Source organism: Pristis pectinata, chromosome 5 (assembly GCF_009764475.1).
Source record: "Pristis pectinata isolate sPriPec2 chromosome 5, sPriPec2.1.pri, whole genome shotgun sequence".
NCBI lineage: Eukaryota > Metazoa > Chordata > Chondrichthyes > Rhinopristiformes > Pristidae > Pristis > Pristis pectinata.
Genome location: NC_067409.1, coordinates 33,938,797 through 33,966,603, shown reverse-complemented (window position 1 = coordinate 33,966,603; position 27,807 = coordinate 33,938,797). Strand labels below are relative to the sequence as shown.

Sequence of the window (27,807 nt, the reverse complement as noted above, 5' to 3'; positions counted from 1 at the left end):
ACACTTGCAGGTTTCCTGTGATATCTTTATTAGTCACATGTACATCAAACACACAGTGAAAATGGACCTTTTGCATAGATTGTTTCTGGGGGCAGCCCGCAAGTGTCGCCCACGCTTCCGGCGCCAACATAGCATGCCCACAACTACCTAACCCGTACGCCTTTGTAATGTGGGAGAAAACCAGAGCACCCAGAGGAAACCCACCCAGACACGGGAAGAATGTACAAAGTCCTTACAGACAGTGATGGGAATTGAACCCAGGTCATTGGCGCTGGAAAACATTATGCTAACCGCTACACTAAGGGGATCCAATTAATCTTTTAACAAAATAAGGAAGAGGTGTTTACCGGCAGTGGAAATTGGGGAACATACAAACTGGAACCGAACAGTTCCTGTGAGAAATATTATATGAAGAGTAATGGGCAAATGATGTTAGTTATTCACAATATTCGAGCTTTAGTAATTTTTAAATATTTCTTAAGTAGCTGAATGAATCAGATTAGTGATATAGCTGTCTCTAATTGAATTAATCCAGCTCCAAAATAGTTGTATTACAGGAAGTTTAAAACAATATTGTGCTGACAACGTATGCAAGACAAGGGAATGTAATGAAGCAGTAAGGTAACAGTTTATTGTGAAAGAAGGATTTGAAATATGCAGGTGATATGGATACAGGCAAAGAAAGAGAAAAATAATGTATGAAGCTATTGCTGGGGAGCCTGATGATGGGCAGTGCAGATTGTACAATATGCATAAGATGTGTTGACAGGGGATTGTGCAACATCATTGGCAACTTCGTGGGAGGGGGCGGAGTGTGCCTTAATAACCTTTCACTTCAAGGTATTTCTTCTCCAATATGTATGTGGAGGCTTGACAGGCCCAGTTCTTATCTAGTATCTATCATACACTCATAACGACACAAGAAGGAGACTATCAGATACATGCCGGCTTCCAGGAGACCAATCCCATTAGTTACCTACTCCATTTCCTTATTTCTCTGTCACCTTGCAACTTATTCTCTTTCACACATGCCCATCAACTTGCCTTTTACTCTGTTTAGCTAATAACCTATACTAATTCCTGCTGTGGGTAAAATAATGAAGAATTGTATTACAGATCACCAGTAGTCCTACAATTACAGCAGTTATCTTGGATATCACTGAGCAAAGCGTGCTTTATAAGTGAGCATGACCAGACAATAATGACAGGGATATCCATGCAAAGTCCAGATTGGAGGGCACAGGCTTCTCCAATCTCTGCTCAGCCAATCACAGCTGCTCACACCAGAGGGTAAACAATGGAAAGGATATTGCTGGGGATCAGCAGCAATCAGGGAGCCACTGACAATCCTGCCATACACAGTCCCACTTAGGCATTGCTAAGGAGGCCAGTATTTGATGCCTAGAGAAGATGGTGGTGAGCCACCCTACTGGGGAAGATACTCCCAGTGTACAATAGGGGTGGGAGTTCCAGGATCTAGACCAGACGTTGATAATCAATATATTTTCATGTCAGGAAAAAATATGATGTGAAAACAGAGAAAGCTGGAAGTACTTAGCAGGTCAGGCAGCATCTGGGAGTCACAAGACACTGCAAATGCTGGAATCTGGAGCAACAAACAAAATGAACATCTATCCTGCCTGATTTTATGAGCATTTCCAAAATCTTCTGATTTTATTTTAGATTTCCATAATCTGCAGTTTATGAGATATGGAGAGAAATATCCAGATTCTGTGACTGCAGGTGCCTGCTACGCTTGTCCTTAGTGGTCATGAGTGAAGGTTTGGGAGGTACTGTTGAAGTATACTTGGAGAATAACTGCAGTACATTTTGTAAATAATACAGGCAGCAGCCACTGTACATTGGTGGTGGAGGGAATGAATCTTTAGGGTGGTGTATAATGTGACAATCAATTGGGCTCGTGATGATGAGCTTCTTGAAAGTTGTTAGAGCTGCACTCATCCAGGTCACACTCCTGACTTATTCCTTGTAGATCATAGAGGTAAACCACTCAGTGCAGGATACCTGGCCTCTGACCTGCTCTTGTAGCCACAGTATTTGTGTGGTTGGTTCAGTTAAGATTCTGCTCAATTTTGAACCTCAAGAGGGCATCTCAGTGATCATTGTATGGGACACATATTGTGTAAATATTAAATGCCACATCAGCCTATGGCTTGAGTGCAGTTTTGGTCTTGCTGAATGATAAGGAGTTGCAAGTGAGATTGAACATCATGTAATTATCAACCAGTATCCCCACTTATGATGGAAGAATGGTTACTAATTAAACCATTGAAGATGGCTGGGCCTTGAACACTACACTAAGGAACTCCTGAAGTGGTGTCATTGGAGCTGGGATGATTGACCTCCGACAACTATCCTCCTTTTTTCCAAGGTATAACTTCAACTATTATAACCCCATGATGCCTATTAGTTTCAGTTTTACCAGGGGATCTCAAGGTCTCTCAGTCAAGTTTGCTGTAAGGCTGTGCTGAGGTCTGGAGCCAAGTGGTCTTGGTGAAACCCAGATGGGCATTGGTGAGTAAGTTCATTGCCAACACCTTCCATTGCTGTGCTAATGTTTGAGAGTAGACAGATTGAGTGATAATAAACTAGATTGGATTTGTCCTGCTTTTTAATGAACAAGTCATACCTGGGAAATGTTCCACATTGCTCTGTCATAATTGTATTGGAACAGCTTGATGAGAGGTGTAGCTACTACAGCTCTTTTTGATTTTCACACAGCTGGAATGTTACCTGGTTTCATAGCCTTGGCTGAATTTGGTTCTCCCAGCTATTTCTTTGTAATGCATGGAGTGAAACGAATTGGCTGGAGACTGGCTTCTGTGATGGTGGGGATCTTGGGTGGAAGCCTGGTTAAACACCTTGCAAATACTTCAGCCTTGTCTTTAGCATCCATGTAATACAATGGATGTAGAAAACCACTTCAAACAATAGTGTGGTGATGTTACAGGTCCACTTGAAGATGTAGTGTTTCATCTGACCTCCTGTGAAACTTCAATGATGACAAACTAAAAGTTCAAATGGCAGCCTTACAAATTCTGTCTGCTGACATATTGTTGTGCCAACATGACATTTCTAATTGCTTCCATAGTCTTTCCTCTTTTTTATTCTTGTTATTACAACTGCTTCTGAATCCTGTAGCAAGTTTGAAGCATGCAGTACACAGAAATTTTGCTTACCTGTCCTCAGTGGCTTTCCTTTTCTAATTTCTCCAAGCAACTAACTTGACTGTTAGATGAGATCTCTGCTTCACATGACAGCGTAATAGTACCTGTTCTCCACTGAGACTGGTGAGTTTTTGCAGAGGTGCTATTAGCTATGGTTACAAATCACATATCACCATAGAGATAGACATTTTATTACAGCTTTGAAAATCTCTATTATATCAGATTACCTTATAAAGAAACCTGGGAAGCACTCATTATTGTATGTTATTTTCTGATATAAGAAGAATATCATACATACAGATAGGAGAGTGTAGGTATGCCATTGGGTTAATGACAGACACATGAGTGGTTACAATAATCCAGCCTGTATCTTGGTGAAGTTGCACATTTGGCACTATCTGCTGTGTGTAGTCGCACTGTCATTGCTGAAATGTATGTAAGTGTATACATTGTGTGATACACAACAAATTGAGCAGCAGGGACCATGGAAAAAAGCTTTGTAGAATCCAAAACACTGTGCAATTATACCACAGCCTTTTTCACACTAGCCTTCAGGGAAACTTTTACAAACACAGTACTTTTTTCCAAATTTTTGATAATGTTTATTAATACATTTTTGAAAGGGATCACATATCTCATAAATCTATCCAAATTCTTTTGTTGAAATAGTCTTTCAAAACTTTCTTTGGGATTCAAGGAAAGTGCATCTACACTTCCATTATCTCTATCAATTCCAGCAGTAGCCAATGCATTAATAGCAGTAGTTGCAGTTATTATCAGGTATGCAGTTTTTCTAAATTTTCTTTTTAATTGAATGGTCAGATAATACTAGAGTCGTAGAGTAATGCAGCACAGAAACAAGCCCTAAAGCCTAACTCCTCTATTCAGATATCCATGTGAGCTAGTTCAATTTGCCTACCTTTGACCTATATCCTCCCCTCCTTGGACTCTGTCTTTACCTCTCGTTGTCTTGGTGTAGCAGCCAGCATAATCAAAGACCCCACCCACCCGGGACATTCTCTCTTCTCTCCTCTTCCATTGGGTAGAAGATACAGGAGCCTGAGGGCACGTACCACCAGAATTAAGGACAGCTTTTACCTACTGTGATAAGACTATTGAACGGTTCCCATAAACAATGAGATGGACTATGACCTCACGATCTACCTTGTTGTGAACTTGCACCTTATTGTACTGCACTTTCTCTGTAGCTGTGACACTTTACTCTATACTATTACTGTTTTTACCTGTACTACATCAATGCACTCTGTACCAACACAATGTAACTGCACTGTGTAATGAATTGACCTGTATGATCAGTTTGTAAGACAAGCTTTTCACTGTACCTCAGTACAAGTGACAATAATAAACCAATACCAATGTTTGATAGGTCAGTCTTGCCCTTAGTTCATCAACTTTGTTCTCAATGGCCTGAACCTTAGCTAGTAGTATGCTGGGAGGGGGGGTCTTGTACTCATGCTGTTTCACCCTCACCTGCAGCCCAGCCCTCTTACCACACTTCCAAGGTAAGTGGCTAAACCTCGTTGGTCCTGGAATGGAGCCATCTGGTAAGTGATTGCTTAAGGACAGACCTGGAAGACCTGGCTGATGAAGGCCAGCATGCCAAACGCTGCCTTCACCATCCTGTCCACCAGTGATGCCACTTTCAGGGAACTCTGTACTTGTACTTCTAAGTATCTCTGTCTACAACACTCCCCAGGGCCCCACCATTCACTGTGAAAGTCCTAACCTGGTTTGACTTCCCAAAATACAACACCTTGCACTTATCTGAACAGAATGCTATTTGCTATTCCTCTGACCAATTTACCTATCTAATCAAGATCCCCCTGTAACTTTTGATAACTTTATTCACTGTCTATGATACCACCTATTTTCGTGTCATCTGCAAACTTACTAACCATGCCTTATACATTCTCATCCAAGTCGTTTATATCAATGACGAACAATAATGGGCCCAGCACCAACTCCTGTGCGGAAAAGTTATAATACACTATCTGTATTGTCTTCCAGAATTGTTAAACAATTGGCATGTACTTTGAAGTATATGACAGAGGATTGCAACATTTGAGCAAGCCAACTTTAAACATTTAACTTGTACTCGCAGGGGCACAGAACGAGGCTGGTACCTTTATGCTGATAGTTCAAATGGGAAATTTGGACACTCAGCTGACCTCTTCACTCCTGAAATATCCCTTACTGGTCCAAAGTGTAAATTGGTCTTTTGGTATCACATGAGTGGAGTTACCATTGGATCATTACAGGTAATACTTTTCTTACTGTTGAAACCTATTCTTTTTTCTCAGTAAAATTTCTAGATTACAGCACAGTAGCTCTAGAATTTAATTCTTAAACACACAAATCCAGAACTAGCTTTTTTCTTGTTTATTTATATTGAAGGAGCAAAATGATTCGGATTCATTTCATCAACCTAAACAAATTCAGTCGATTTCTAACAGCATGTATTTTGGGATACCTTAAATGTTCAATTTTGGAAGAATTATTTATCTGCAGTTTTTCTAAATCTTATATGACACAAAACAATATGTAGTTATTGATTTCATTCATTACAAGCTCCTACAAATTCAGATCCTTGTGCTAATGATTGCAATTTTGATTTCATTAAGGTCTTCATCAAATTTGGCAACATGACACAGTTACTCTGGTCACAAAGTGGGAGCCAAGGTAACCATTGGAGGCGGGGTGAGATATTTCTTGGCGTTCAGTCTCATTTTCAGGTTTGCTCCAATTATTTTTAACTATCTACTATAATACAATGATGTTTGGAAATGTGCTTGTTGATTGGATGAGAAAAATATAATCTTGAAATTTGAGCATTATGAACAATTTTGCGCCCCATATCTGAGGAAGGATGTGCTGTCCATGGAGGGGGTCCAGAGGAGGTTCACAAGAATGATCCCAGGAATGAAAGGCTTAATGTATGAGGAGCGTTTGATGTTTCTGGGCCTGTACTCGATGGAGTTCAGAAGGATGAGGGGGAATCTCATTGAAACCTACTGGATACTGAAAGGCCTGGATAGAATGGACGTTGAAAGGATGTTTCCATTAGTATGAGAGTCTAGGATCTGAGGACACAGCCTCAGAATAAGGGACGTTCCTTTAAAACTGAGTTAAGAAGGAATTTCATCAGCCAGATGGTGGTGAATCTGTGGAATTTCTTGCCGCAGAGGGCTGTGGAAGCCAAATCACTGGGTGTACTTAAGGCAGAGATAGACAAGTTGTTGACTGGTAAAGGGGATAAGAGCTATGGGGAGAAGGTGGGAGAATGGGGTTGAAAAAATGAGTCAGCCATGATTGAATGGCGAAGCAGACTCGATTGGCTGAAAGGCCTAATTCTGCTCCTATGTCTTATGGTCTAATGGTCTAACTTCTTCAGGAAATCTCATGAGAATCCAAAATGGATATGGATGCTGGAAATCTAAAATGAAAACAGAAAATGCTGAAAACACTCAACAGGTCAATGGAAATAGTAACAGAGTCAATGTTTCAGTCAGAAAACCCTTCCTCTTCAACCTGTAGCATTAATCCTGCAGGTGCTACCTGACCCGTTGAGCACTTCCAGCACTTTTTGTTCATTTCCCATGAGAATCCAAATTTGCATAAAACTCTCTTCTATCAATAATATTGTCTATCAATAATATTCCACTTAACTACCAAGAGCCAAAACTCAGGAAATCATAAAACAATTACTAGCATTCAGTTTATTTGTCAAGTTAGAAGTACATGTCTCTGAGAGGACATAATGAAGAGACCAGCTGTGATTCAAACTGTGGTCATTTGAATATTCAAATGTTTGAGGTGTTCAATAAGAGTCTATTAGACAGATGCACAAAATAGGAACCTAATAAAGCAAATGTGCAGGCTGAATGAAAGTGGTCAGAAAATATTACGGAATAATTTAAACTGTATTCAAGCAACCAACTGATTAATTCTTAGAATCATGGAATAGTACAATACACGAGGAAGCCACTCAGTACATCAAGTCTGGGCTGGTTCTTCAAAGAGCAATTCAGTTAGTTCCTCTTTTTTGCACCTTCCCCAGATCCTTGTTTTTTTTTCTTTCAAGGATTTATCTAATTTCCTATTGAAGGCTGTCATTGGGACTACATTCACCACCCAACCAAGCAGTGCATTACAAATTCTAGCTTTCATTGTCTCAACACTGCTTTGTACTATATCTGTGCCATAGTTATTGTCCCTACAGTCACGTGAAAGTGTTTTCCTCTTTTTAGTCTATCCTGACACTGTGTGATTATCAAATTTCCTCTTGCACTTCTCTGATAGAAGGAGAGTAGCACAATTCTCCAGTCTATTTATGATAGTTGTAATCTATAGCCTTCTAGCAGGACTTCTCTCAAACACTTGGCAAAACATTGATGTCCTTCCTAAAGTGTGATGCTCAGAATTAGAAACAATAGTCTATTAGAATTCAAATTCGTGCTTAAATGTTTAATGTTACTTCCCAGCTTCTGTGCTCAATGTCCCATTTATAATACCCAAGATCCCATATGGTGTATTCATCTCCATTAACATTTTTGTTAAACTGCCCTCGCACTTTATAAGATTTAAACAAAATACCTCCAAGACTATCTTTTTTCCATCCTCTTATTTAAAAAAAATTAAACCTTTTGACATGTCTCTATCCATTCTTTCTACCAAGATATATCACTCCACATGCTTCAGTATTGAATTTCACCCACAATAGTTCACTTCATTTACATGTGACCTAAAAGACTCTCTCCCCTTGTCTTTCATCTGCAAGAAAGCACTATTCTTTATATAAGCAATCATTTAGGGATATTTTGAGATATCATTACTTATATTTATGTTAAGGAGCAAAAATCTACCTCCTCTGTTATTCAGGAAGTTTATCCCTTCTTCCCCATCTGAAAGTGTTAGCTCTTTCCTGGAGACATGGTCCCGTGGGTGATCATACATCATTTCTGATCGTTTTCCCAGGGATCAGTTTTTATGGCTGTGCTTGCTTATGATATCCCATCACTGGAGCTTCACAGCAGATCACAATGTTCTCTGTGCCTTATGTACTTGTGTGTGCAGTATTTTTACCTATTGACTTAGGATCTGAAGCTCTGTCAGACGGGATAACTGAATTATAATCATAAATAATTTCTCCTTCTTTTAGCTGGATTCAAGGATCCCATTATAGCACACCCAATGTTCTGTTAGTTGCCCCTTATCAGACCGTTTTGATTTAAGTTGCCAGGAATTTGTTTCTTGAAATAGTGCAGTAGCAACTTAAAGCTTAATTGCTGTTTAAAGATCACATTGTAGCAATCAAATTTAATTTTGAAAAAACTTCAACAAGCAATGAAACACCAGGTGGAAAGCTTGTGAAGTCCCTATTGATTTCCAATTGCTATCAAGTGCTTAACTGATACATACTTAATCCACTGGAAGGGCTCTCTCAGTTCACTTGCCATGAAGAAATGCATCTGGAAAATACAAAGTAAGGGTTTGGTGGATCCAAATTCAAATTATATGCCTGAATGTTAACTTGTATGTATTTAAAATTACTTATATACCTAACTGTTCCTACTGATTTTCTTCATCCCCATCTATCCCAATAGAACCTGGAATAGAATCCCAGGGATTTGAGAAATCTGTGATATCACAGATATCATAGAATTATACAACATGGAAACTGGCCATTCAGCCCAACTCATCCATGCCAACCCAGTGGGCACCCTTCTGAAATAATCCAATCGTACAGCACTTGGTCCACAGCCCTCTATGCATAAGCAATTCAAATGCTCATCTAGACACTGCTGTTAGTAACCCAGCCTCAACCACTCCATAAGACAGTGTATTCTAGGTACTTACAGTCACTGGGTTAAGAAGGTCCCCCTCATATCCCCTATGAATCTCTTTCCCCTTGCTCTACACCTCAATCCTCCAGTTTTAGCTCCCTCTGATATGGGGAAACGTTTCCTGCAGTCTATCCTATCTATATCCTTCATGATTTTATATACATTAATCATGTTGCCTCTTACCCTCCTCCATTCCAGCAAGAACAGACCTTGCTTCTCCATTCTCTCCTCATAACTGAACTGCTCCATCCCACGTAACATCCATTCCTCTGCACTCTCCTCAGCGCTATCACATCTTTCCTTTACTTTAGTAATGAACAGAACTGCATGCAGTACTCCAGTTGAGGTCTGACCAGTGCTTTATAAAGTTGGAACATTAACCACCTTACTGCTGTATTCAATGCCCCAACTATGAAGGCAAATATCCCATAAGGCTTCTTAATTATATAGTCCAGTTATGTTTCCACCTTCAAGTATCAGTGGACTTGTACTCCAAGGTCCCTCTGTTCATAAATACTCCCTATTTCATCAACTGACCAGCTTTCTCCTGCAAGCTGCAATAATGAAGATCCCATTCTTTCCGCTACTCTTCTAAAATCTTTGTCATCTTCCATTGACCCCAGCTTCATCCTGAACTTCTCCCTGAGTTATATTCCTTCCTCATCCTCTGCATGAATAAACTCTCTTAACCTGTTTCCTTTGAGTTCATTGCCCTCTTCTCCCTCACCCATTCTCAGACATATTCTTCCATAGTTACTTTATTGACCCTGTTTCCCCTGACCTCTCTGTTCTCATGGTCTCTTTCAATAGTAAGGTTACCTGGGCCACTTCCAATGGCATTTCCTTCTGCATCTTCCCCAAGAGAATTAAAATCTCTTCACCACATCATTTACAAGTGCACTTTCAACATCCCAATTTTCTAGCCTTTGGCTAACTATTTGCCACAATATTTGATCATTTTAATCATTCTCTGACTTTGTTTCACTTTCTCCACCTTCATTACCTCATGTGCTGGCCATAATTGCCAGAGGTATCCATCATCAAATCTGGCTGGGCCATATATTTCATACCAGGCTTCAATCTATTCCCAAAACCATCCATTACTCTAACACTACTTTTAAAAAACAAAGTTATCAAATACCTCTAATACCTCTTGCCTCTAAAAGCAAATCCGAAGTGCTTATGACTAACCTGCATCCAAATTCATTTATTTGCCTTTGATTTTTCTTCCTCATCACTTTGTCAAGCTAGCAAAACCACCCCAACAGGCCTGAACAGTCATCTCTCTCTCTAGTCTTTCTCCCCATACTCCACTTCCCCAAGGCCTCCTTGTCTCTCGGCACCATTTTCTTCCAGCTTCCGAATGCATCCCCAAAATTGCCAGCACTTGTTGAAGATGAAGAGAAGAGGGAGATACAGGGAAAGAAAAAGTGCCATTAACGGGTTCTAACAGTAAATCTGACTCGCCCATTTGAACAAGAAGAAAACACAGTAAATTTGTTACAATATTCTAAATGCCAAAACACATCAGTGTTCTTGTACACGTCATTCCCAGCTAACAAACATGTGCAGCAAACTAGTAGAAATGTATATGATGTGTTGACCTTTATCATCCAAGACAAAGAAAATCTTACTGCAATTGTATAAGGACTTGGTGACATAACACCTGAAGTATTGTGTTTTGGTCTCCTTACCTGCTGGAATCTGGAACCAAATGCTGCTCAACCTCCACAATTTTATTTGTTCCAAGAAGAGGTACTGCGCACTGGTTCCAGAAGTGACAGGCTTGCTGTATGAAGAGCAATTGAGTAGACTAGGCCTGCATTCTATAGAGTTTTGAAGAAAGCACATAGAACAGTATAGCTCAGGATAAGGCCTTTTGGCCAACCATGTCTACATCAAACATGATGCGGAATTAAACTAAATCTCTTCTGCCTGTACGTGATTCATATCCCTCCCATTTCCTGCATATTCATGTGTCTATCTAACAGCCTCTTAAACACCACTAATGTATCTGCTTCCATCACTACTGCTGGCAGCCTGTTCCAGGCACCCACCACTCTCTGTGTAAGAAAACCCGCCCTGCATATCTCCTTTAAACCTTCCCCCTCTCACCTTAAATGCATGTCCTTTTGTACTTGACATTTCAACCCTGAGAGAAAGATTCTGTCTGTCTACCCTATCTATACTTCTTATAATTTTAAAAACTTCTATAGGTCTCCCCTCAGCCTCAAACACTCCAAAGAAAACAACCCCAGTGCATCCAACCTCTCCTTATAGCTCATATTCTCCCATACAGGCAGTAGCCTGATAAACCTCCTCTGCACCCTTTCCAAAGCCTCTACATCCTTCCTGTAATTGGTCAACCAGAAGTGCACACAGTACTCCAAGTGCGGCCTAACCAAAGTTTTTCTATAGGTGCAATGTGACTTCCTTACCCTTACACACAATGCCCTGACCATTGAAGGCAAGGCATACCATATGCTGTCCTTACCACCCGATTTACTTGAATGGCTACTTCCAGGGAGCTGTGGACTTGGACCCAAATATCCCTCTGTACATCAATGCTGTCAAGGGTCCTGCCATTAACTGTATGCTTTCCCTTTACATTTGATCTCCCAAAGTGCAACACCTCACATCTCATTGCAACTTACAAATTAAATGCATGAAAGATGTTTCCTCTGGCTGAAAGTGTCCAGCCTCAGGTTAAGGGAATAAGCTGATTATGACTGAGAGAATGAGACATTTCTTCACTCAGATGAGGGAGAATTTTTGGAATCCTCTATCCCAATGCGCAATAAAGGCTGAATCATTGATTTCATTCAAAACAGAGACGTTAAGGGACTCGAGATATGGGGATAATGTGCTGAGGTAGATCAGCCATAATCTTGATGAACAGCTTACTCCTGCTCTTACTTCTTATGTTCTTTAGTTTTTATTGTGAACAAGAAGTTTATTAACATGAATACTGATGCCTTATCATTATCTTTGCAGGTTTTCTTAAGAGCCAAGCGGGGTGTGAGTTATATGGGTGATATTACAGTGGATGATGTTTCCTTTGAAAATTGTGCAGCTCTTCTGATCCCAGACAAACAGTGCAACTCTGATGAGTATTCATGTACCAACGGATATTGCATCCCTAAAGATCAGCTCTGTGACTTCACCAATGATTGTGCTGATCATTCTGATGAGCATCCAGTCATCTGCAGTAAGTAATTAATCATGTTTATGTAAAGCACACAGATTTAATCTTCAGCCAATTGTTAGGCTGTTGATAAATGTGTTACACAGAACAGTTATTGTTTCACTTTATGTCTTGAGAAAGGAATGTGAGAGGACTCTGCCAAGTTACTTCGATTAGTTCGCAATAAATATTGGCTTGTTGTTAAGATCAATGGTGCCATGATGATTGTGCAATCATTCATCAAGGACAAAATACCTTTAGCCAGAAATGATATTTTTTAGTGTTCCATTCCTGTGCATATAATAAAACTGATGGTAATTTATAGTCTAAGCTCCAATTACACGACCAGGGTTATTCCATAGGCCCGGAGTCACAAGAGACTGCAGATGCTGGAACCTGGAGCAACAAACAATCTACCGGAGGAACTCAGCGGATCGGGCAGCATCTGTGGGGCAAAAGCTATTGTCAACGGTTCAGGTTGAAACCCCACATCAGGACTGAGAGTGGAGAGGGAAGATGGCCAGTATAAAGAGGAAAGGGTGATTGGTGAGACAGGCTAGAGGTGATTGGTAGACCGAGAAGGGGTGAAGGATGTCCATCTGTTGACAATTCCTTTCGCTCTACAGGTGCTGCTTGACCCACTGAGTTCCTCCACCAGGTTGTTTCTTGCTCCTATTCCTTAGGCCACCAACAAGGATACTGAGGACCAAGTTTGTAGAGGTACGATAGAGATGTACAAAAGTCACAGTGAGGAACATCAACTTGCCAAATATATCCTGAGATAGCAATAATATAAGGATCATAGAGTGGGAAGAGTTGTGTGTTCCAAAAAAAATACTCCCTTGATCAATACATATCTGGTCCAATAAGGAAGGAAACTTTGCTGGGCTTGATTTTGGGAAATGAGCCATGTCAAGTGGAGCAAGCATCAGTCAGGAAACATTTCAGAAACCATGATAATAAGATCATGAAGTCAAAGAATTATACAGCATGGAAACAGGCCCTGACAATTAAACACCATTTATGTTAATGCTACGCTAATCCCATTTTCCTCCCCACCTTCCCATCAACTCACCTACACCCCCCACCAGATCCTACTGCTCACCTACATCCCCCCCACCAGATCCTACCACTCACCTACACCCCCCCCACCAGATCCTACCACTCACCTACACCCCCCCCCCCACCAGATTCTACCATTCACCTACACACTAGGGGCAGTTTATAGTGAACAATTAATCTCACAACTCACATGTCTTTCAGATGTGGGAAGAAGCTAGAGTATCCGCAAGAAGCCCTTATGGTCACAGGGAGAATGAGCAGACTCCACACAGGGGAGCACTGGAAGTCGAGTTTGAACCCTGTGAGGCAGCTACTTTATTAGCCATGCCATTGTGCTAAACGGCTATGAATAAATATGAACTACACCAAGATAAAAATATCAGTTATAGAAGGACTAAAGTCAATAGGATGAGAACAGATCTGGCCTAGTATTTGGAATCAAAGCTTGCCAGCCAGACTATAATTTAACAATTGGAGGCATTTAAATTTGTAATATTTCAGTTTGAGTCATGGTGTATTACCCTAAGAGAGGAGGGAGTGTAATTTAAGCCAGAGCTGGTTAGATGATCAAAAAAAGATAGAGAATAAAATAAAGCAGAATAAAAGAACTTGTGACAAATCCCGGAGAACCAGGCTGATTGCAGAAAAGTTGAGGAGAGAAGTGAATAAGGAAAGAAGAAAAGCAGAGACAGAGCTCGAGAAAAGCAGGCAGCGGATTTAAAAAGGGAATTCTGAAATATTCTACAATCATGCAAACAGGAATAATGTTATAAAAAGAGAAGTGGGATTGATGAAAGGCCCAGAAGGAAATCTGTTCATGAAGACAGTGGTTCTGAATGAACTTTTGTACATCAATCTTCACCAAAGAACAAAAATGTTGCTGGAGTCTCAGCAAAGGAAGATGTGATTGAGTTTCTGGATTGGATAAGAATTGGTACTCCTAGGAATTGACATACAGAACAGATGAAGAGTCTTTTATCTTGGACATCTCCACTTAATGATCAATGTTTCCAAGGTTTCAGCCATTGATCTCCAATCTGCTGATGACTGTGCTATCATTGCACACATCACCAGTGATTACCTTTCTGCAGTAGGTCTCTTGCAGGAACTTACCAAAGTCTGGGCTCTTGTTCCCAGTGAAGAAGACCACGATGCTTTACCTGCACACTCTAGGCCATGTAACCTCATCACATTTCATTTTTCACTATCAATAATCGTGGGCAGCATGATTCAGCACAGGATCCTGTGCAATATTAGCTTATTTGGGAAACTGCTTTGGTGTGCCTTCACTGATGTAACCTACAGAATGACACCCAGGTCCAGGTGTACAGCTTCGTTATTATCCCGACTGTTCTTTTATGGATGCAACACCTGGCTGATTTACCAAAATTAACGAAAGAGTCAGAAGAAGTATGGGCTCTCCCTGGTCTATAATCGCCTGACATCTGGACACACATACATATGAACAAGCTCCCATGTATGTTATTAAATTGAAATGGAAACCAGTCTTGAAAGAAAATCTGTTTACATGTAAACTTCTGGCAGTCATCAGACACCACTGTCTCTTAAGAACACAGGCTGCCAGCTTCACCAAGGGAAGCCACTCAAGAGAGTTGCTTCAGAAACTGATGCGCTAAAACGCTTCTATTGATAGTTGTGCAATGTAACATCCACGAATACTTCAAGCCCATCAAAACCAGGCACTGAGCACAGGACATCCTGCTTCTGTACCATTGTAACTAGGCAGGGGAAATAATAAATAAATGTTCATGTTAAGTGGCCCTTATCAACATCATTCATTACAATAATGTGGAGGTATGGTTACTGTATCAGGTGATTTTGTGTCGTTTCCAATTTATGGATGCCTGTAAAAAATGGAATCCATTTGTAACCCAGGGAAGGCCTGTACCAGGAATTTCGCTTTCAGAAGATCTTCTACATTGACTGGAAAGACAAATGTTAAGTCATGCATTTTGAATAGTTAAACCAGGGCAGGACATAGACAGTGAATGCAGCACCCTGGTGAGTGTTGTAGAACAGAGAAATCTAGGGGTACAGGTACATAGTTCCACATTTAGACAAGATGGTGAAGAAGCCATTTGGCATACTTGCCTTCATCAGTCAGGGCACTGAGTAAAAGAGTTGGGACATCATGTTGCAGCTGTACAAGACAGTGGTGAGACCACACTTGGAGTATTGTGTGCAGCTGTGATCACCACACTATAGGAAGGACTTGATTAAGCTAGAGAGGGTACAGAAAAGATTCACAAGAGTGTTGGAAAGACTGGAGGGCTTGAGTTATAAGGAGAAACTAGATAGACTGAGACTTTTTTCCCTGGAGCGAAGGAGGCTGAGGGGTGACCTTACAGAGCTCTATAAAATCATGAGTGGTACAGAGAAGGTCACAATTTTTTTTCCAGTGTAGGGGAGTCTAAAAACTAGGCATAGGTTTAAGGGGAAAGGTTTAAAGGGGCAACCTTGACATAGACAGGGTGATGGGTATATGGAATGAGCTGCCAGAGGAAGTGGTAGAGGCGGGAACAATCATAGCATTTAGAAGACCTCTGGACAGGTGCATGGATTGGAAAGTTTTAGAGGGATATGTGCTAAACACAGGCAAGTGCGACCAGCTCAGATCTCAGGTGGACACCTTGGTCAACATGGATGAGTTGGGCCAAAGAGTCTGTTTCCATTCGGTATTACTCTATGACTCTAAGACCACAGTACTAGTAGCTGTGTTCTTGCCAATAATCCCATTGAGACAATAATCCCAAGGGATTAATTTCAGTGGATTGTGGGCAGTTTGTATAGATGCCATGCTTTTAACTCCCCAAACAAGTTCCATGCTGCCAACTCATCCACAGCCAGAGATCCTATGATAATCAAAGGACAAAATTACAAAGATACCGAGTGCATACCTCAAGGAAACAGCCATAGATATCACAAGCTGGGAAGAACTGGCCATCAACAGATCTCAATGGGGCCTAAATTCTAAAATAGTATCTCCTTCAAAGAAGAAGCCCTTGACTTTGAAGCTGAAAAGGGAGCCTTAAAAATAAAAGGAAAAAAAAAAGCCTTGACAATGACCTGATCTCCCAAATGGGAAACACCTGCAATTTTTACAAACGGTTCTGTGTGTCTGAGGTTGGCTTATTGTTCACTTCAGGATCCATCAGTGAACTATTTTTGTAGGGATCATAATTGAAGGGTAAATCCAATATTACAAAAACAGCATTGTAATCAGTAAGCAAAGCTAAATAATTACTAACATGTATATGATATTTCATTTTCAGGTTCAAATTTGGGACGCTGTGATTTCGAATTTGATCTGTGCTCTTGGAGGCAATGGAGAGATGATAACTTTGACTGGACTCTTAAACAGGGGATCATACCAACACTAGGTACAAGCCCAGCTACTGACCATACACTGAGAAATCCAGCTGGCCATTACATATACATTGAAAGCCCATTTCCACAGCTTCCGGGACATGTGGCAAGGATTTCCGGGCCGCCCATCAGCAAGAGAAGCAAAGGCTGCAAGGTATTATTAGCTGATATTCTTGGGTACTGCTCTTCCAAGCAGGAGGCAGTTTCTCAGTCTAGATTGTAACAGAAAGCAAAGCACATTTTATAACAATCAGCTTCTGCTGCTGGTTTGTTCTCGTTATGACAATTAATGAATAAAAGGTGTTACACTTATTGTTATACAGCCTGCAGAAAATTACAGCTTTAATAATTCTACTTTTAAAGGAGCTTCCACCATCCACCGTTCAATACACCCAAAGATGCACAGCATCTGCATCCAACTGAGCTAAACTGGGACAGGGGAAGGACTTAAGAAAGTAGATTTGAGGAAAGGGAAGTTGGTTAATGTGCACATCAGGATCTAGATTGCCAAAATGCACAAATGAATTTCACCGAAGTAGTATCCAGAGGTGCATGCAGTTTGAAGCCACTGCACCGTTCCAGGTACAGTACCTCTGTACTTTAGATTGACATGGATGCTGATGTAATGGAGGTAGGTTCCATTATGGCTTTTGTTAGGGAATTGGATAATTATATGGGGTGAAGCAATTTGCAAGGCTATTAAGAAAAGGCAAAGAGATGGAACTGAGAGAGTTGCTCTGGTAGATAGCCAGCATGGAATGAGATGAATAGCATAAACATCCTATTATTCTATGAAAACCCAAAAGCAAAATTGCAACTTCAAGCTCACTGCAGTAAGTCTATATCACATCTAGCGATTGGTTTTCCCACATAATTCTATCGTGCAGTGCACATAAATATTGTTCTGAGTTAAATAAATTTTTGGTCCTGAAGCTTTAAAGTAGACACCTATTCAAGGAAATTTTGAATGCTTACTGAGAGCTTGAGAACTTTTCTTTCTTTAAAAAAAAAGGCAAAATCTGAGAAATATTATATGTGACTACAATATACGTGTATGTGAAAAGCTGCTGCTTCCAGTAATCACTGGAAGATTTTTGCTATGCAGTGGACAGTGATTGATTACACCCAGTAGTGAACAAATACAATTGACCGATCTATCTGCATGACAGAGCCAGGCATATGTTGATGTGCCAGAGGAGCAAAATGTGTAATATCTCTTGTTAAGCTGATGTAGCAAGCAAACTGAGAAATTAAGCTTTTCTTAAATCCAGGTTTACAATCAGATAGCCTTCATCTCTTCAATAGCCTGGAGAATGGGTGGACTGTCTGATCAAATATCCCTATGAGACATGGAGTCGTTCAGTTTCATGGGCTGTTTATAGCACTGTGAATGTCTGTAAAAAGGGGCATTTTGAACTTGTGGTTAACTGTGCATTACAGGGATAACAAATAATAACATTAACAGCATCTGGTATGTCATTTTGACGCTTTGCTCTGAAACCAGTGAGGCTTCTGACCTGTTATTTTAAAAATTGCTCATAGCAGTGAGCAGGACAAACATACAGGGTTCATATGAATGTGCAAAAACACCATGTTGTATGGGACCACTGCTGATGTGACTGACAATCTAAATCTGACAGTATTTTGGTTTTAATTGTTGTTTACCAGAGTTTGTAACTTTCCTGGAGGTGTCTCAACCAAAAACCTGGATCTTCAGCTCACATAAAGGTCATAGAGCAATACAGCACCAATACAGGCCCTTCAGCCCAAACAGTCCATGCCGACCACAATGCCCACCCAGCTAGTCCCAATTTCCTACATTTGGCCATATCCCCTCTGAGCCCCACCCCTCCATGTACCTATCCAAGTGTTTCTTAAATGATACTATTGTACTTGCCTCAACCACTTCCTCTGGCAGATCATTCCATATACTCACCACCCTCTGTGTGAAAAAGATGCTGCTCAGGTCCCTTTTCAATCTTTCCCCTCTCGTCCTGAACCTATACCTCCAAATTTTGGACTCCACTAATCTGGGGGAAAAGACTGTTACTGTCCACCTTATCCAAGCATCTCATAATTTTAAACACTTCTATAAGGTCGCCCCTCATTCTCCTATGTTCCAAGGAACAAAGACCCAGTCTTGGCCAACCTCTCCCTATAACTCAGGCCTCTAGTCCTGGCAACATCCTCGTAAATCTTTTCTACACTCTTTCCAGTTTAACCACAGACTTCCTAAAACAGGGTGACTAAACACGTACACAGTACTCCAAGTACGGGCCTCACCAACGACTTGTACAACATCAACGCTATGTCCCAACTCTATGCTCACTGCACTTGAATGATGAGGGCAGCATGCTAAATACCTTTTTCACCACCCTTTTAACCTGAGATGGCACTTTCAACGAGCTATGCACTCTGTACTCCTAGGTCCCTCTGTTCCATTACACGGTAGTGTAGCGGTTAGCATGATGCTATTACAGCACCAGAGACCCGGTTCAATTCCCGCCTCTACCTGTAAGGAGTTTGTACGTTCTTCCCCGTGTGACTGCATGGGTTTCCTCCGGGTGCTCTGGTTTCCTCCCACATTCCAAAGACGTATGGGTTAGGAAAGTTGTGGGCGTGCTATGTTGGCACCGGAAGCGTGGCGACACTTGCGGGCTACCCCCAGAACACTCTACGCAAAAGCTGCATTTCACTGTGTGTTTCGATGTACATGTGACTAATAAAGATATCTTATCTCTCCCTAGTGCCCTACCATTCATAGTATATGTCCTAAGGTGGTTTGAATTTCCAAAATGCATCACCTCACACTTATCTGTATTGAAATCCACTTGCCACTCCTCATCCTTAACTGATAAAGGTAACCTTCTTCACTATCAACACCACCTAACTGCATGTCATCCACAAACTTACTGATCAATCCTTGTGCATTTGCATTCAAATCATTGATAAATAATGAATAACAAGGGTTCCAACACCGATCCCTGTGGCACACCACTAGTCACTGGCTTCCATTCTGAGAAACAACCTTCGACCACCACCCTCTGCTTCCTCCCTCCAAGCCAATTTTGAATCCACATAACCAGCTCTCTGTGGATTCCATGGGACCTAACCTTCCAGACCAGCCTGCCATGCTGGACCATGTTGAAGGCTTTGCTAAAGTCCAAATAGACAATATCCACCGCCCTACCTTCATCTACCCTTTTGGTTATCTCTTCAAAAAGCTCTAAAAGATTCGTCAAGCCCAACTTTCCGTGAACAAAGCCATGCTGACTCCTCCTAATCCAACTCTGTCCATCCAAGTGCTGGTAGATCCTGTCCCTCAGAATTCCCTCCAGTAAATTCCCCACCACTGATGTCAGGCTGACCAACTTGTAGTTCTCTGGCTTGTCCTTGCTACCCTTCTTAAACAATGGAATGACATTAGTCACCTCCCAGTCTTCAGGAATTGGAATTAGTTTGCAGATGATACCACCATGGTGGGCCGTATTTCAAATAATGATGAGCCAGAGTACAGGACAGAGATAGAAAGCTTAGTGACATGGTGTCGCGACAACAACCTTTCCCTCAATATCAGCAAACTGGTTATTGACTTCAGGAAGGGGGGTGGTGCTCATGCTCCTGTCTACATCAATGATGCTGAGGTCAAGAGGGTTGAGAGCTTCAAGTTCCTAGGAGTGAACATTACCAATAGCCTGTCCTGGTCCAACCACATAGGACACCATGGCAAGAAAGCTCACCAGTGCCTCTACTTAGGAGGCTAAAGAAATTTGGAATGTCCCCATTGACTCTTATCAATTTTTATTGATCCACCATAGAAAGCATCCTACCTGGATGCATCGTGGTTTAGTATGGCCACAAGGAAGTACAGAGAGTTGTGGACGTAGCTTGGCACATCATGGAAACCAGCCTCCCCTCCTTGGGACTCTATCTATACTTCTCGCTGCCTCAGTAGAGCAGCCAGCATAATCAAAGACCTCACCCACCCAGATATTCTCCATTGGGCACAAGATACAAAAGCCTGAAAGCACATACTACCGGGCTCAAGGACAAGCTTCTACCCCACTGTTATAAGACTATTGACAGTTTTCTAGTATGATAAAATGGACTCTTGACCTCACAATCTACCTCGTTATGACCTTGCACCTTATTGTCTACCTGCACTGCACTTTCTCTGTAGCTGTGACACTTTATTCTGCATTCTGTATTGTTTTACCTTGTACTACCTCAATGCACTGTGTAATGAATTGATCTGTATGGATGGCATGCAAAATAAAGTTTTCCACTGTACCTCAGTACATGAGATATTAATAAACCAATTCCAATACCTGCTAATAGGAATGTCCTCCAAAACATCTCCACTTGTTTCTCTTATCTCTTGAGCAACCATGATGTTCTCCACAGTAAACACCAAGGAAAAATATTCGTTAAAAATCTGACCCATCTCCTGCGGCTCGAGACATAGGCAACTCTGCTGATCTCTAAGGGAACAAACTCTCTCCCTAGTTACCCTTTTACTCTTAATATAGCTCTTGGAATTTTCCTTAACCTTACCTACCAGATCCATCTCATACCCTCTCTTTGCACTCCTGATTTCCCCCTTAAATGTATTCTTAATCTTTTTATAGTCATCAAGGGATTCACCTCATCCGTTCCCTCCTAAACCCAATGTATGCTTCCCTCTTTTAAGATAAGATGATATGATATCTTTATTAATCACATGTACATCGAAACACACAGTGAGATGCATCTTTTTTGCGTAGAGTGTTCTGGAGTAGCCCGCAAGTGTCACCATGCTTCCAGCGCCAACATAGCATGCCCACAACTTCCTAACCCGTACAGCTTTGGAATGTGGAGGAAACCGGAGCACCTGGAGGAAACCCACGCAGACATAGGGAGAACATACAAACTCCTTACAGGCAATGGGCAGAATTGAACCCGTGTAGTTGGTGCTGTAATAGCATTAGGCTAACCATTACACTATCGTGCCTGCCCTACCGTGCTTGACCAGAGCCTCAATATTTCACACAAGTGCCAATTAGATGCAATTTTCGTGAAGGGATACATGTAGGCTTCTTGCACTCAAGTCTACTGATGTGTAGAGTACCTTGGCTATCACACTGTGGTCACACTTTAGACTGGGTCACGGACCGATGAAGAGACGTCCAAGATCTCAGATGAGCAGGTGGTCTGACCAGAGAGGTCCACAAGATCTACCTTTGACCCTGCCCATGAGACAAGCATTAAAAAAGCAGGGATAATCCATCCCTCCTCTGCAAGTATGTTCATTGGCAGGCTCTGAGATGACATAACTTCTGTATTGGTTACTCTGGATAACAGTATCAAAATCTGGCTTTGATATACATTCTACAAACTGCAGCAAGAGCTGTTCCTTTATAAAAACTTTAAAAATACATTTTGGTTGAAAACTATTTTAAAGTAACTTCCTATTCTAAATCTTTCCTGTGAAGAACTCATCTAAAAATCCTTACAAGTCAGATTAATATGCATTTGCTTGTCCTTTCTGTGTACTGAGTAGAGTATCTTTGAATGCTTTCTCTTAATAAAATAAAAACAGCAAATGCCAGAAACACCCAACAGGTCAAACGGCATCTGAAGATGGAGAAACATTTAATGTTCAACAGAATTTCAATGAGCATATTCTATTTTTATTTCAGATTTCCAGCATCTGCAGTTTTTTTGATGTTCATCGACCATTCATAATGAATTCTTTTTTGAGTCCATCAACAGATGATTTGTTTCAGCTCATCTGTTTTGCCTTGAGATGGATCTATTTTAAATGTGTATGCCTGAGTAAGAGTACACAAAATCACTTTATCTTGGAAAATGCTAAATTGAATCTCGTTGCACACTGGTGCTGTGACTTTTATCATCAGTATGCTATTTGGGTCACTTGTGATTATCAGGTCAGCTTGTAAGGCAACTTTTGTGGCCATCTACTGCAGTAGGTCAGAAAACAGTCATACATTAGATTCACTTGTTCAGTTGCTAGGATGCTGAGCCCAATTTGTATTTAGGCTATTATAATTCTTTATTAGTCTGACCTTTCCATTCACCAAGGCTTTCCTTATCTCCTCCTAGAAATAAACTGCCTTTCTATTATTTCAACCTACAGCTTCCTGTATTTTCATTTCCAGAGGCTTTGCTTGAAAGCTTGCCCTGCACCAATGGAAGTAAATCCTTTTATTTCCCAGAATATGTTGACGTACGGAGTTACACTATCTTATTTCCTGACAATCTGTCATTTCCAGACCACTAGCTCCTCTGTATTCTCTGCATCCCCACCAATTGTGTTTAAATTTGTTTTTGAGATATTCTTTGCATTATATTTTCCAGTACCTCAAATGCTGGCGAGTGCTTCAAGCATTCATAATTACGTCTTTATAGGTTTAATGTATTCTTCCCAGGTTTACTTCTCTTATTTGATTTTTCACATCAACTAACTTGTTTATAACCTGCTTTGTTTTTCCCTTTCCATACTTCTTTGAACAACCTCTTTTCACATTTTTCTGAAAGAACTTTAGGTCAATTTAGCACAAATAAAGCTAACCACATTTATACACTTTCACTCATCCAGTTTGACACCATCTCTTCCTCTCAGTTTCTTTAACAAATTAGCAATATATTTACCTGTCTGGGCTTTGTCCAGTACAAGGCACCAGAAGGAATACTCAGATTATGATCTTGAAAGTCTAGCATATGAACCGAGAATATAATCCCTAAAATTCCTTCTGCAAACTCTTTTCTCTAGCAATGAATCGTAAATGAACTGGATTGTACTTGTTTCCCTTCATTTTTAGAGGGTTATCCACTTTCCACCTAGAACTTCTGTCAACTTGGCTCAGCAGTAGCATGTCATTGAATCAGAACATTATGGGTTTAAGGCCTACTCTGGATACTTGAAAGTGTAACCTTAATCCAGTGTTCAAATGATGAGTACTTGGGCCTAATGGTGTTGATGCTCCAGACCTGTAAACAAAATTAAAGCCTGGGATTAAAGAGACAGTGGGGAATGGAAATGGCATTGGCTACAGGAAAGAAAGCTGGTTAAGTCTTCAGACTGGAAGGAAGTATGTGCCAGTACATGCCAAGGAATGGGAAGAGGATTACTGCACTTTTTGCTTTATATACATGACGTAGATGTAGATATAAAAGGCATAAATTTGAAGTTTACAGATGGAACAAACCTCAATTGTCATCAACAATAAGAAATATGATACGGACCAAGAGAGCAAAAAATGTCTGTGAAATGGGCAGAAACATGGCAGTACTGTTAAAGGTGCATTGTGCAGTAAGAATTAGGAGAACTGATATAAAGCAGATTTAAAAGGTGAAACAAATGTGTGAATTTTAAAGTAGACAAATATGTTGAAAATGACTTAAAATATTAGCTGCATTAATAGATGTGGAGAGATCAATAGCAAGGAAATAATACTAAGCACTGATACGACTTCAGTCAGCCTCATATGGAATATTGGCTTCAATTCTGTGCTCTGACAAGAATGTCAAGCCCTTCAAACAGTGTGCAGAGAGGAATGGTACTGGTTACGAGAGACTTCAATTTGTGGAGAAACTAGAAAAGCTGAGATTGTTTAGATCAAAATCATAAATGAGTTTGATGAAGTAAATGAGGAAAAAGGTAGACAGTTTGGCAGCAAAGTTACATGGGTTTATGGTGATTGTCAACATGAGCAAATTAAAACATGCACTGATTTGTTTTGCTCTGGAATGTACTCTTTTTAAAGGATGTTGAGGGTAAATTCAACAGTAATTTTCAAAACACTTTGAATAAATTCTTGAAGGTGGAAGGTTATACAGCAGAACCATTGCCAAAAAGCAGTGGATGAAGGTTAATTGGTGGCTCTTCCAAAGGGCCAGCACGGGTGCAGTTGGTCTCTTTCCATATTCTACTGTAGAATGGTTTTCTTTTCATTTATCCTTTTATATTTTAAATAAGAAAATCTTAACAATGAATTCAAAGATGAAGTCTGTGAGTGTGTGACAGGATTGTGTGTGATAACAATTAACTGAAGAAGCGTGTGAGAATGAAACATCTTTGACAGAATATGTAAAAGAATTATAATTCTCTGAGAATGGGTTTGCAGGAGAAAGATGTATGGTCAGATCTACAAAAAAAAGACCAAATCTACCTGGGGCATCAAGAGCATATGACTTACTTACTGAAAGACAGCTATCTAATTTTTATTTGAGCATATCAATACAAACTGCCTTTACTTTCTTCCTACTTGCAGCAATTGAACTATTGTTTCTTCAGATTACTTTTGAATGTATTACTTTTCAAGTATGGGCTATGATGAATAGTTTTACTGTTTTGTGGTAGGTTTGCAGTATGCAATTGTGCTGTTGTTACACACACTGCTTTGAACGCAAATTATGTTTACATTTGTTCCAGATGAAAAGTACAGTGTTATTAACTATTATGCAAAATCTCAAAATCACTGCTCACAAAGCTCTTTGGTTAAGAATGCCATTGTTTTTTCTTTTGCAGATTATTTTTTATTACCATATGGCTGGAGATATTAATGGATCGTTAATAGTATACCTACAGACTTTATCCGGTCATCGCACATCACTTCTCAACTTAACAGGTGACCAAGGCCATTACTGGCAACGAGCTGAAATCGCCCTCAGAGCTGATGAAGACTATGAGATAATGCTAGAAGGATGGGTGGGCAAAGGGTCAAAAGGAGTCATATCACTTGACGACATCACCTTCACAAAAGAATGCACCAGTTCCAACACTGCATTTCAGAAGAAACCGACTCCACATCCTCCAACAGGTACGTGATGATGAGTTATATAAAGCATGCATAAGATTTTCAGCTAATTTAAAACAATCAGCTGGTATAGATATTTCGAACATTTGGTTCATATTTATATTGGACTTCAGCTTTAAAAGGCTGCTGATGGAAAGAATCTAGCACAGAAAAAAAATAGGAGCAGGAGTAGGTCACCAGGCCCCTCAAGCCTACCCCAGTATTCAAATGATCATGGCTGATCTGTGTTGGCCTCAACTTTTCTTCTGTGCCAGTTCTCACAACCCTCAATTCCTTGCTCTCTCAAATATTTGGTCTCCACTTTAAACATAGCTAATGATCTGGCCTCCACCACCCTCAGAAGCAGAGACTTCCAGAGATTCACTACCCTCTGAGAGGAGAAATTTCTATGCACCTCAGCTTTAAATGACCAGTGCCTTATTTTGCAGCTATGTCCCCTTGTTCATGATTCCCCCATTAGTGAAAACACCTCAAAATCTTTCCTGTCAATCCCCCTTGGTATCTCATATGTTTGCATGATATCATCCCATAATCTTCTAAATTCCAAGGAATACAAACCTAAATTGTCTATCCTCTCTTGATAGCACAACCCTGTCGTTGCAGGAATAAGCCTAGTGAATCTCCTTTGGATTAGTTCCACTGTTATTACAATAATAATCTGTCTTTTGATTCCTCTTATCAAAGTGCATGAATTCACACTTCCCCACATTAAACACATTTGCCAGGTTTTTGCCCAATTAGTCAGTCTATCTATATCCCATTGCAGCATCACAATGTCCTCATCACAGCATGCTCTTCCACCTACTGTATTTTCATATCATTGGCAAACTCAGAAATCTTACATTTAATTCCCTCCTCCAAGTCATTAATATAAATAGAAAACAATTGAAGGCCAAGAACCTACTCCTGGGGTACTGCACTCGTTACATCCCTCCAATCTGAAAAGGACCCATTTTATTCCAACTCTTTGCTTTCTATGTGATAGCCAGTTTTCAGTCCATGCTAACACATTTTCTCCAATGCCTGAGGTGTTTGTTTATGCACCAGCCTCTTCTGTGGTACCTTGTCAAATGCCTTTTGGAAATCTAAGTAGACTACGTCTACAGGTTCCTCTCTATCAGCAGGAATTACATTTCACTTCAAAGCTGTAAAACACATTGGATGTTTGAGAGGGTGTGTGTGAATGTTGGCTAATATTGTGGTAAGTATTTTTCAATGGTTTGCACACATCCCTTGTCATTTACATTGAAGCAGAACAGTTAGAGGCATAGATAAAATGAATGGTCACAGTCTTTTCCCCAGGGTAAAACTAGGGGGCATAGATTTATGGTGAGAGGAGAAAGATTTAAAAGGGACCTGAGGGGCAACTTTTTTCACGCAGAGGGTAGTGAGTATATGGAACAAGCTGCCAGATGAAGAGATTGAGACAGGTACAATAGTATCATTTAAGAAGCACTTGGGTAGGTACATGGAGGGTCAGGGCGTGGAGGTATATGGGCTGAACACAGGAAATTGGGACGAGCTGGGTGGGCACCATGGTTGGCATGGACTGGTTGGGCTGAAGGGCCTGTATCTGTGCTGTGTTGCTCCATGACTCTATGACTCTCCCTGTCACATCCTCAAAGAATTCAAGCAAATTTGTCAAATTTGATTTACCTTTCATCAAACCACGTAGACTAGGGTTGAATTATATTCAGCTTTTTTAAATGATTAATTGTTTCCTCTTTGATTATTGACTCTCACTTCTTGCCAACAATAGACTTTAAACTAACCTAGAGTAACTAAACTGGCCTATAGTTCCTCCCCTTCTTTCTTCCTCCTTTTTTAAACAAGGAGATTACATTAACTGTTTTCCAATCTTCTGGCACCCTCCCGGAGTTTAGCAATTTTTGAAAAATTTCAACCAAATTACACTTTTAAAGGAAGTGGCTGCAGAGATAATGGACCATCAAAACTCTTTGGTGCAGACCATTGGGTCCCAATGATTTGTCCACCTTTCGCCCCATGAGTTTCAAAAAAATCTTTTTTGCTTTACTTTAGGTATGCAGAAAGTATACAAATATGAGAAAGTCAGTAGAAGCATATAAATAAAGAATATGTGTGTTGTGTATATAACAAGAACTTGGAATAAACCAGGCACCTCTTCCAGCGTTCTCTTTTTCTTAAATATTACTCTGCACAATCTGAACATCACTTGAACAGAGAATAGAAGCCCACAGTGGTAGATACTGTCAGTGGTGATAAGGGTAGGATGCGAGACAATTGAAGCTGCTCAAAATAACGAGATCATTGAGTGTATCAAA

The 27,807-nt window shown here is 40.5% G+C and overlaps 1 protein-coding gene across 1 annotated transcript in view; it reads left to right on the top strand.

The window, feature by feature from the left end:
- Window positions 1-27,807, top strand: part of malrd1 (MAM and LDL receptor class A domain containing 1) — a 198,322-nt gene that overhangs the window by 45,852 nt on the left and 124,663 nt on the right. The window contains exons 11-15 of the mRNA XM_052016179.1: window positions 5,311-5,467; window positions 5,831-5,941; window positions 12,047-12,260; window positions 16,592-16,839; window positions 25,216-25,507. Coding sequence (XP_051872139.1) covers window positions 5,311-5,467; window positions 5,831-5,941; window positions 12,047-12,260; window positions 16,592-16,839; window positions 25,216-25,507 — 1,022 coding nt within the window. The remainder of the gene's footprint in view (window positions 1-5,310; window positions 5,468-5,830; window positions 5,942-12,046; window positions 12,261-16,591; window positions 16,840-25,215; window positions 25,508-27,807) is intronic.